General features: G+C 39.6%; 1 protein-coding gene across 2 annotated transcripts; it reads right to left on the bottom strand.

Annotated features, from left to right (window-relative positions):
• Nucleotides 1-250: 250 nt before the first annotated feature.
• On the bottom strand, nucleotides 251-10,962 carry SRP9 (signal recognition particle 9). 2 transcript variants are annotated; one of them, XM_005216820.5, is made up of 3 exons: nucleotides 10,772-10,962; nucleotides 6,017-6,085; nucleotides 251-1,805 (listed from the first exon to the last, which is right to left on the bottom strand). In XM_005216820.5, the coding sequence occupies exons 1-3, from the start codon at nucleotides 10,841-10,843 to the stop codon at nucleotides 1,686-1,688; spliced, it is 261 nt and encodes an 86-aa protein (XP_005216877.1). In that variant the 5' UTR covers nucleotides 10,844-10,962; the 3' UTR covers nucleotides 251-1,685.
• Nucleotides 10,963-12,148: the final 1,186 nt, after the last annotated feature.

The raw sequence follows: 12,148 nt of genomic DNA, 5'->3' as shown, positions 1-12,148 counted from the left end.
CTGGGAAATACCATGGACAGAGGAGCTTGGTGGGCTACAGTCCACAGGGTGGCAAAAGAGCTGGACACAACTTAGCAACTGAACAACAACTGTGGTTTACACATCAGAATGCCCAAAATCCGGAATTTCTATTTTTGTGCAGCAATGTTGTGAGAAAACAGCATTCTCCTGTGTTTCTGCTGGGCATGCAAAATGGGACAATCGTGGCGTAAAGCAATTTGACAATATCTATTAAAATTAGAAACACATATGCCCTTTGACTCACCAATTTTATTTCTAGAAATTTAATGTACACATATACTACTCATGTGTATATTCAGTGCAGCATCCTAACAGCAGAAGACTGGAAACAACCAAATGTCTATCAATAGGAGACTTGAAAAAGCTAGCATGGTTCTTTTGTAATACAACTGTGAAAAACAGTGGGGGAAAAAAAAAAGAAAACAAATGCCGTAACAGAGAAAGTTGAGTAATAAAAGTACGAAGAAACAAATAAAACGTACATACAGCATAATTAGGCTCACTTTAGTCTAAACTAATATAGAATATCCCAGTCAAGAAATCAATTATCCTTAAGAAGTTGAAAACTTAAAGAGACATAATACACATTTACGTAATATTTTATTTACTGACCTCTCTGAAACATGCCAAAATTCATACAGTTAATGGAACCTTGCATGTTGAAACACTGGTCAACACAACAAATTCCAAACAAAAAATATTTTAATGTAGGAATCAACATATTATATTTAGGTTGGTAAAATTAATTGCAAATATAAGATAAATGTCAAATAATAGATTTCTGGTTTAAAGGAAACAGTTGTGACAGTCTTGCTTAATACCTTGGTTAAGTAAAGACAGAAACGGGCTGGGGTATCAGAGGTATGCAAAAATTTAACAGTTCAAATAATCTTTAGCCCTTCTGAGAAAAGATAGATGGCAAATATGTGGCAAATATTTCTGTAATATGGTAATTTCAATCTATTAGTGATCATTCTGTTCATGCATTTAAAGTAACCGCAGATGTTTCAGAGCACTGAAAATTAGATTCAAAGTAAGTCTTTGCTCAACAAGTTAACGATATGAATCCCTTATATTTAAAAATATAGCTTAAATTTGTAAAGTTTAAGGTAAAGCATACTTGTTTGCATAATTATTTTTAGATATAATTGAGACTACACTACTATATATAATCAGCTATATTGCTGTGCACAGTTAATTCCAGTTACCTTATTTTATATTTGCTGGTCATCAACAGCACAAAATTTATGCTCTGAAAAAAATACATCAATCTAGCAAAACAATTATATTCAATTTTCTTTTAAACACAGATTAACTAAATTTAAGGAAGAACTAGCTTTTCTTAATCTCATTTTCAAGTTACTGATACAAACTTAACAGCGAGTAATTATTTATTTTGCTTAACACCAAATAATCCACAAAAAGTTTCCAAGATAGATGCATTTCTTGTTCAATCTCCAAAAAATAAATAAAGGCTTTCTAACTGAAAGCATTTACATTCCTGGCTCTCTAAAGTAAACATTAAAAAACAAAGTACAAAAAAAATGATCTCTTGGCTTCTGAACAGCCCACTTAGTTACATAAAGTATTTTCTCTCCCAATACTTTTTCAAATTCAAAAGATATTTACTTCCTAAGAACATAACAGTCTTCATTTCAAACCATTCAGTCTGTTTCCATGGCAACACTGCGGGATTCCTTGGCCACCATAAGTCGCATTAGTTGACTGTGGAATTTCTCAATCTTCTTTACATCTTGAGCTTGGTCTGTTCTATACACCAAACACTGTCAGGAATTTTAAAAGCACACATTAACTATGTAAAACTAGATTACTAACGACATAGCAAACATATTCTTGGGTAAAAATCTGAGTCTTTCCTTACCACTGTTTTGCTTTACTTCCTCCAGAGATCATTCAAGTTTCCAGGTTCCCACAATTACATTCCTTAAGTTTAGTATTTTATAATATTTAAAATGCCACTGCTATGGACGAAAAACAAAAGGCACTCTATTCAAAGCATCTCAAAAATGATCAGTAGACTAATGTAATCAAATTCTGCCATGGTCTGATGAGAAAAATTAAAGGTTGGAATCAGGTAATTTCTCCCTGGGATCTGGTTATAAATGATTCTATAGTTACAGTGGGAAAAGCATATACATTTTAGGATCTCTTTCTCTGTTTATGAAATGGGAAGTATGTGGTTAATGATAATCTTTTAAAAATCAGGAATTCCTTGCTTACTGCTGGTTGCTACCTACATCAAGCTAGATAAATCTGTTCAACCTTGATTTCTGGTATTATTTATAACTTTTAAACCAATCCAAACTCTTCCTTGCTTTACATTCAATTCTTCATCTAGAATCTTCCAAATTATCAAACTTAAGGTGGCAGTCTCGTTTTGTAACACAAATCCATTTTTTTTCAGCCCATCTTATGGATTCATATGAGTTTTAAGCAATGGGAACTTTGTTATCCTGCAGTAATATTCATCAACTTAAACTGATTTGTTGGAGTTCAACTTGATCGTGCTGTCAACTTTAAAAAAACGCACATCAGAGTCATGAGTTAAAAGTTTTATTTGGGGCAATACGAGGACTGCAGCCCAGGAGACAGCACCTCAAACAGCTCTGAGAGACTGTTCCAAAGACATAAAGGAGAAGGACAGTATACATGCAATTCTGGTGAAGGGGGAGTACATGCAATCAAGCATGTTTATTTTTTAGAAAGTTTCTGCTGGTCTCGTGACGCTTCTGCCTGTCATGAGAAACAGTCATCACCATGAAAGATTTTAGTGCTTTTCTAGATATAAGGAGATATAAGAACTGGGCTCAGAAAATCAGCTCCTGAGAATATCTAACTATCTGAAGACCTGTCCTGCCAGGTTTTGGGGAGCAGAGAGTGCCTCATTTCTGCTCTCCATCCTGGGCTCCTTCAAGGGGTGCTGGAGGTCAGCAGCTGCAGCAGCACATGATTTAATCCTTGTAGAGGTAGATGGCAAGTGCCAATTTGTGGTTGACAATGCACAACTGATTTGAATTCATACAGCCCTTAAACCACTTACTTAGAAAAGGTCACACATTGTACAAATCTGTCTAACAATCTTATAAAGTGGCCATAATCATCTCCAGAGTTTCAATTTTAGTGTATGTACTATAGGAGAACATATACCTTCTCACTACAGTTTGACATAGAAAGAGGTCCAAAGAAAACAATATTATAAATCAGACATGGATTAGAAACAGAAGATGCACAAATGGGACTATAAAAAAGTCAAAGCTCTAAGATAATAAAGTCTAAGAAGAGTTTTCTAAGCCATTAAAATGAATTACTGAGGGAAGTATACAAACTTTTCTTTAACAATCATTAGAAAATAGATTTTTCCATTGGAGTTGGTTCACACATTTATTATTTAGTATGATGGACTTGATTCTATCTTTGGTCCCTTCTAGATAAGGACTAATTCTCAGTAGTTTTAAGAAAGGGAACAAAAAGAATCCTTTATACTTAGATCTTATCACAGAAATCATTAATGTTAAAGTTCTTTCCAGTATTGCTTACCATGGATCTTTAACGATATTTAATCATTACCAGAGGCCAAAAGTCATCATTTGGAGGTAAAGTCTATTGTATTGAATTCAATTCTGCATTTTCCTCTATTTTTAAAGCAGAACATACCAATTTCTCTTCAGTAGATATACCTATCCACTCTGTGACAATCACAAGTAACATTTTTCTCAATGTGAATGCTCAGGATTCAAGTATACATTTATTGAACCTACTAAGTGGCAGGCACTAGTGCTAAACACGTCCACATATTTCATTTACTTTGTACAACAACCCAATTAGATGAGCAGACTATTACTATGGCACTTCACAGATTAAGGCCCCCAAAGCCAAACTTTTGGCCTGATCTTCCCCAAGACTAAAATACTCTTAGATTGCTAAGCTAGGATTCAAATCTCCTCAACCTAGGTTTAGCACACAACAGCTCAATTTACTGCTTTTTTGCATTTCACATTCACCAAACTCAATAGGTTCTTAGAAGATATGACACTAATTTAAAAAGATCTGACTTCATGCAACCTCATAATGGAACCCTGAATACAAATACAGTAAAAGATACGACCAAAAGTCATTTTTAAAGTCACTATGAGATTTTTAAAAGAGTTAATCCATTAAAAGAAATGCTTGTTAAGTACCCTTCGGGTCAGGACTAGTCACCTCAAATACAGTTAAGACTATCACTCATCTATTCTTGTTATTTTGAAGCCCACAACCTATTAAAAGTCAAATGTGATTAAAAAAAAAATTGTGAAACAGCACAAAAAGAGGCAGAAATAAAAACAAGAAATGAAGCAGTCCTTCTGAGGTGGGTTTTGAAATATAAGCAGTTGGCTTGTCACACTGGGGCAGGGGTGGGATTCAATACTGCAAAGATGGAGACAGACTTGTTCAAAAGCTCAGAGGCCTAAGACCATGGCATATTAAAGGAGGCCTTAAGTAACACAAAAAGACAGAGATTAGAGGGGATGTGAGGGTGGAGTTTACATTATGAGTGATGAGAAGCCACTAAAGATTGTTAAGCAGGGTAGTAAGAATCCAATTTGCATTTTTAGAAATCACTCTGGCAGGACAGTAGTATTAGGACAACTGAAGGACGAACTGGAAGCAGGGACACAGAGCTACTAGTTCAGGCAAGCGACAATGAGGCCTTAAGAGGTTAGCAATGAAGATGGAGGGTTCACGACAGGAAATGAGATGAGACCTTGAATCAATAATTCACAAATGCCCAGCAAAGCATATGGAACTTATCAGAGGATCAAAATACAAGTTTTTCAAATGAAGGAATAGTAAATGTGAGAATAAGGGAAAGGAAGGGGCCAAAAATGATTCCCAGGTTCTGAGCAGGTAGATGACAGTGTAATTAAAGACAGGAAGCAGGAGGAACCAGTTTGATAAGGGATGAGGACTTCCATTCTAGACAGGCTAACCTTACCAAGTAGAGGAGGAAAGATGCTCAACTCAGACCTAGTCAGGAAGCCAAAAGAAAAATATGAGCTAAAGGTACAAAATTGGAAACAGACATACAAGCAGTACTGGACTTAATGGACTGATCCAGAAGTGGTAAGATGACATCAAGGACAGAATCCTGGAGAAACCAACATTGATGGGGCAAGTCAGCAAAATAACTAGCAAAGAATGAAATAAACAGAGAAAGAAAAACAAGATAAAAGGGAGCCACAGATGCCAAAATAATTTCTACAAGAAGTGGTTTTCTGTATCAAAAGCAGCCAGGAGGGGGACTTCCATGGTGGTCCAGTGGCTAAGACTCTGCGCTCCCAATGCGGGGGGCCCAGGTTGACCCCTGATCAGGGAACTAGATCCCACATGCTGCAACTAAGAACCCGAATTCTGCAATTAAGGATCTTGCATGTCTCAACGAAGACCTGGTGCAGCCAAATAAATATTAAAAATATTAAAAGCAGCCAGGAGGTCAAGCAAGATATGAACTGCTGGGTTTGAAAATGAAGGGGCTGCTGCTGAGCCCTCACTGAGAGCAGGTTCAGGGAAAGACTTCATGTAGAAACCACATGGCAGAGGGGTGAGAAATATATGGGGTGAGGAAGCGACAGGAATGAGCAGACAGGGAACGAGAGAAACGCAACTACAGAACCCGTAACTTGTGTTCAGATACCATTTACTCCTCACACATCTACAAGGAAACCTTCACCCCTGTATCTATGTTTGGTCTCTATGTTCCTCCTGCTCAGCTGTTATTAAACTAGACCTGACAAACTGTATGAATGAAGCAAGGTGAATTATCTTTCCAAGTGCCTAGAAAAACAGCTTCAAGAACAAGGCTCTTGACTTGGGAATGAAACACAAAAGAAGCATTCTAATGGGTGACTCGCATAAATTCTATGTAAATAATTTCAAACAAATGATTAACTCAAACAAATCTGAAAGTATGCAACAAATAAAAATGTATACTTACAACTAAATCATCTGTTACTTTAATACACAAACTCCCATCAGAATGCCTATATTTGAGAACCACACGGGCCTGAAATAAAAATACATATTTAGAAACAGTGAAGTCAGAAGACATTTCTCATAAATAATTTAGTCTTCAAGCGAGCGAAAATAGATCCTTTTAGAATAGCCAAAATATCTAAAGGCACCTTTACTGTAAACTTATCATTACTGATATGAGGGAAAACAGCATTTTGTGCATTCCTATTGCTACAATATTTTTAAGACTTAAAAGAAAGTCAGGTATTTTATTTTCAGCCACTTTGAAAAGATGTACTGAAAATTCCCAAGGCACACCCATATTCAGAGAATGTCTTTAAGACTCTTAAGGTGGTTTGGCGTTTCTTGCCAGTAAGACTATGTACTGAAGGGTATTCACAGCATGCTACCTCAAAAGTATACCACTTCAGCCAAAGGAAAGTTTTGAGCTGAAGGCAATTAGTTCTCTGCCCTTTCTGATCAAAAGCAAGACATAAATTAAGCTTTGTAAAGATTACGTAAGTTTCCAATTGAAAAGGTGTTTCTTCTCCCTGGGAAAAGAGAAGAAGGTTTGTTCCCTAAAAACCTTACCAGACAACTCTAATATTGCCCATACATTTCCTAAGCACCTTCTCAGAACGTACTCCCTCCCAGAAACCCCAAATCTCTTTTCCTCTGTCCAACCTCCCTCCCATACTTTCCCACCCTTAAGATGGTATATAGGTCCCAAATTCCTCCTCTTTGTGAACTTCTATGCTAAGTGTAAAGTCTTTGTATTTATTAACCTGTCTTTTGTCAGTTTAATTTGCAGAGCCCCAGTTACGAAACCTAAGAGAGTAAAAGAGAAGGTTTTCTTCTCCCCTATAATACCCACACATCTAGCCACAGAGGACTGATAGGAAAAAAAAAAAAGTGGGGCGGGGGCGGGGGGGAGTAGCAGAAATGGCTAGTAAAGTTCAAATCCATTTCCCAGGAGAAAGTACTGCAGTTGCAGTTCATACTTTCCATTTTCCCATGGCTCTCAAGAGGTGGACTCAGATTAATTACTCAGCAAAATCGTATCTTTCTCACGATGCCATGACATGAGACACAACTTTCCACATCTAGAGTAACTCCTACATTGAGTGCCATGCTACACAGCACTTTTTGCTATTGGGTGTTCTACAGTTAGGAAGCCAAGAAAATGATTTAGATATCAGTATATTCCGATAAAAGAAAACAGCTCCCAATAGAGTTTACAACCTCCATGAATATTATTTTTATTTCTTTAAATGATGGATTCCAAACAGTGTACTGCAGCAGAGTCAAATTTCTTATTAATCAAAAATATAATAAATAACTCTAGTTTAGCTTTAGCTAGCTGTTTTAAAAATTGCTAAGTATCTACCAGACAAAACAAGAACATATATTTAAAATGGCTCCAATGCAGCACAGGACCCTCAAGATAATTCTGGAAACTAGATAAAAAGGGCTATTAGAGCTTTTTCTACAGCTTTTCTCATTATGCCTTCTACTCTCATGGGTTTGCAAATTTAAAAAGGTCATATCATCCTGAGATTTGGTGAGGGAGCAAAGGGAACTCACCAAGCACTTAAGTAGGTGTAAGTATCTTTAGACTACCTAATAAGATTCTACTTATTGAGCTAATAAATTCAGTTTTACATATTAAAAAAATTCAGTCCTCTGGAAACAAAAGGAAACCAACTTAAAAACGTACTAAGCATGACAACTATGTAAAGTTTTAACTCCTGCTTAAAAGAATACTCAGTGGCTTCATTAGGAGAAATGAGTTTAAAAACTCTTTGCGATCCCATGGACTATATAGCCTGCCAGGCGCCTATGTCCACGGGATTCTTCAGGCAAGGATACTGGAGTGGGCTGCCATGCCCTCCTCCAGGGGATCTGGAACCCGCTAAGTCTCCTGTATTGGCAGGCGAGTTCTTTACCACCAGCACCACCTAGGAAGCCCCAATTCCCTTTCTACTGGTAAATTAGAAAGCACCTAAGTTACCATGTCAGATGCTACTAAGAAGAAAAAGAAGTCAAGGTTCTTGCTTTTTTAGTAATTCAATCAACTTAAATAATCAAAACAAAACATAAGACAACATGAATTAAGTCCTAGAAAGACATACACAGGTAAAATGCTAAAAGAGGAAACAAGTAATTTAGATTGGGGGAAGGGAAAGTGTAAGAAGAATTTATGGAAATGGCTGCAGAAATGCATTTTTTGTTTTCTTTCTTTTAGGGAAGAAGTTAGGAGAAAGGCTGAAGCAGCAGTCTGAATGAAGATATGATGCATTCTGTAGCTTTCTGAGGCTAGCTAGGGCTGAGGACGGTGAAAATGGTGGGAGACAAAGCCAACAAGACTGGAGAGAGGGTCAGACTGGGGCCTGGAAGATGGGACTTTTACCAGCAATCAGTGAAGAACTAGTTTTAAAACAGGAAACTGGGAATTCAATTTTTGTGTCCGAGATAGCTGCAGTATGTATGAGAGTGAAAAAGGAATTTTAAATGCAGGCAGGCAAAGAGGTTATTACATGGTCCAGCAATAATACCATCTTCACTTACAGCAGATGCAATGGAGAATGGTAAAAGGTGATAAATATGATCAAGAGAGAGAGAAGACAAAGAATTCTGTAAAACAGATCCCAAAGAGTTCTGACAAAATTTTTCTTCTTCTTTAGTTTCAGCAGTATAGACTGGTAGAAACAGCATGAACACGATGTTTAGAGATGTGGGTTCAAATTTTAGCCTAATCTCTTAGCGATCATCAGGCAAATCATTTAATGTATCTAAGACTGTTCATTCAACTACCTCAAGGGATTGTCTTCAATTGTATACATAAATTATACAGCTAAGTGTATATACATAAAATGTCTGTCACATGGAAGGTACTCAATACAACTGTCAGTCCAGCTCTCTCCCACTCATCCCCTCACCGACCTATCAAAAAAAATCAGTTAAAAAGAAGTGAAAGTTAGCCTGAGAAGGCACAAGTTTTTAGGCCACTGGAATTTTCTTAACAGAACTCATAGGCTCTCCCTCTCCTGCCTATTCTACACATGCTTTGTTCATAGCAATGCTCAATAATAATCATTTTATTTTCATTTTCCCTATAACTATGACCACATTCTTACAGTATTATTATTCTTACTGTGGATCTGTATATTCTTTACTATCTTTCCAAATACTTTTAGTTTACACTGTGGGTACTTCTACAAAAGTCCTGTATAGTCCTCATGGTACACTGCTTAAAGAAACAAATGATCCTACGAACAAAATCAACCAAATGGAGGAGCCAGAAATTGTGTCATAAACAAAGTACTCAATTTCACAAGTATCTAATTCATTTTATCATTTATTACTATTACATCACTTTACTGCAAAGAATGGAACTAAGAATGTTTCCGGTTTCTTGTTACTTATCTAGGTCTAAAAAGCTAGCAGGGCTTTTTAATATTTTAAATAATATTTAGATGACAATAAACACCAAGAGGAAGAAAAATCAAGACCCAAATGCTAAATTCTTGTCCTTGCAACCTCTTTGGTTACTCACACACACACACATACACACACACACACACGGATCCCTGTAATTCATTCATGGCCCCCATAAAATTATGATAAGTCAATGTCAGAGGTTAGCTTATTATAATTTTATGGGGGCCATGAATGAATTACAGGGATCCGTGTGTGTGTGTTACTCGCTCACTTTGTGTCTGACTCTTTGTGACCCCATGGACTCTAGACCAGTCCCGCCAGGCTCCTCTGTCCATGGAATTCTCCAGGCCAAGAATACTGGAGTGGGTTGCCATTCCCTTCTCAGGGGATCTACCTGACCCAGGGATCAAACACAGGTCTCCTGCATTGCAGGCAGATTCTTTACTGTCTGAGCCTCCAGTGAAGCCCACAGGGATCCACGGACCCCCTAAAACTGTTTACAAACATTTATGTGTTAAGTGCATTCTCCTGCTCTCAAAGGGCACTAACCTCCAAAATATTAAGAACCACTAATCTGCGGGAGATAGATGCCTCCAAATTGGGGTGTTTGATGCTTTTGAACTGTGGTGTTGGAGAAGATTCTTGAGAGTCCCTTGGACTGCAAGGAGATCCAACCAGTCCATCCTAAAGGAAATCAGTCCTGAATATTCACTGGAAGGACTGATGCTGAAACTCCAATACTTTGGCCACCGGATGCGAAGAACTGACTCATTCGAAAAGACCCTGATGCTGGGAAAGATTGAAGGCGGGAGAAGGGGACGACAGAGGATGAGATGGTTCGATGGCATCATCGACTCGATGGACATGAGTCTGAGTAAGCTCCGGGAGTTGGTGATGGACAGGGAAGCTTAGCGTGGTGCAGTCCATAGGGTCGCAAAGAGTCGGACACGACTGAGCGACTGAACTGAACTGAAGCGCCACAGGAGGCCGAACCTGCAGCGGGGAGGAGCCCTGCCCTTAGAGACACGTAAACCAACGACAGGGAAGCTCAGGGATTGTAGGCGGGGGAAGGTTTCTTAGAGCCCAGACTTGACCCTGATTTTGCTGATTTCAGGCTTCTCTGGGCCCTTATTAAGATAAGAGACAAAAAGAACAATCGGACTTCGCGCGGAGTCCGTCTCTCTTCACACACAGCACCTCCTAGGATGCTGCAGAAGCTCCGGAGGCCGAGCGGACGGCAGAGAAGACATCCTGACCCGGAGGTGGGACAGAGACACTGGGTCCGCCTGCGATTTACCTTCATTGGGTCGGCGAGGTAGAGTTTCTCCGCTGCGCGACTGAACTCCTCCCAAGTCTGGTACTGCGGCATCGTGGGACCGCGGCAGAAGGACAGAAAGAGGCGCGGCTGTGGACCGGAGGCGGCGCGGCACGGCCCACCTACCTCCCTAACTCCCACAGCCGCCTACCGACACAGGGGCCCAGACGCTCAAAGATGGTGGCGCCGCCTCGTACCAACGCCTCGCTCCATTGGCCAGCCAGGATCGTCCTTGCCCAATGGGAAGGAGGGATGTTGCCTAGGAGGCGGAGCCCCAAGCGTGCGAGTCTGGAAGAGGGTTCGAAGAGGTGAAGAGAAGGGAGACTATGGAGGTTGCCATAGCGCCCCTTGTAGGACTGGAGGAGGATCTGTCCCGCTGTCCTTCGGGCTGGACTACAACCGTAAAGCCCAGGTTTCTTCAGCAAAGATAGAGCGGCTTAGTGATACGCCTACAGCTTAGTGAAAGAAAGGGGAGACATAAAGGAAGAGTGCAATGGAGAGCTTTATATGATAGACATCTGTGTCTAGAGGACGCTAACAGGGATGGCACAAGTTGAATCTTGAGAAGCATGACGGGTGTTGAACAGGTGGGCAGGGCAGGACGTCGAGGCCCATTTTAGATCCGTAGTGTATTTAATGTGGTGGGCATCTCCTGGAGGAGGGCATGGCAACCCACTCCAATGTTCTTGCCTGCAGAATCCCATGGACAGAATAGCCATAGAGTTGCAAAGAGTCAGATAGGACCGATGCGACTTAGCACGCAAGCACGTATTTGGGGCCTGGGGGAAGAATCAAGGGAAGAAATCATATCATTTAAGCCGGAAGAAATTTGAACTTTGTTCTCCAGGCTATGGAGTCAGGTAGAAGGGTATTTTTCTTTAATCAAGTTGAAGTATATTTTATGTATAGTAAAACATCAGTTTTAAGGCTTCCCTGGCGGCTCAGTGCTAAAGAATCCGCCTGCCAATGCAGAAGATATAGCTTCTATCCCTGGTCCCGGGAAGATCTCATTTGCCTCTGAGCCACTAAGCCCGTGCGCCGCAACTACTGAGACTGCGCCCTAGAGCCTGTGCACTGAAACAAAAGAAGCCACCACAATTAGAAGCCCCAAGCACCACAACAAAACGAAGAGTAATCCCCCGCCCTCCAGAACTTGGGAAAGCCGTCACAGAGCAAGGAAGACCCAGTACCGCCAAAAATAAATAAATACAATTATAGAAAGTAAATTATACTAAACACATCGGCCCTGGACTTTGCTCTCCATTGTTCAGCAAGTGGAGAGCCGGCAGATGTTAATCACAACAGGACGTGATATGATTAATTTTTATTTTTAGAACATGTCACTAGTGGCTGTAGGGA

Source organism: Bos taurus, chromosome 16 (assembly GCF_002263795.3).
Source record: "Bos taurus isolate L1 Dominette 01449 registration number 42190680 breed Hereford chromosome 16, ARS-UCD2.0, whole genome shotgun sequence".
Classification (NCBI taxonomy): domain Eukaryota; kingdom Metazoa; phylum Chordata; class Mammalia; order Artiodactyla; family Bovidae; genus Bos; species Bos taurus.
Note: the sequence above shows the minus strand (reverse complement) of the source record. Positions and strands in the feature narration are given on the sequence as shown.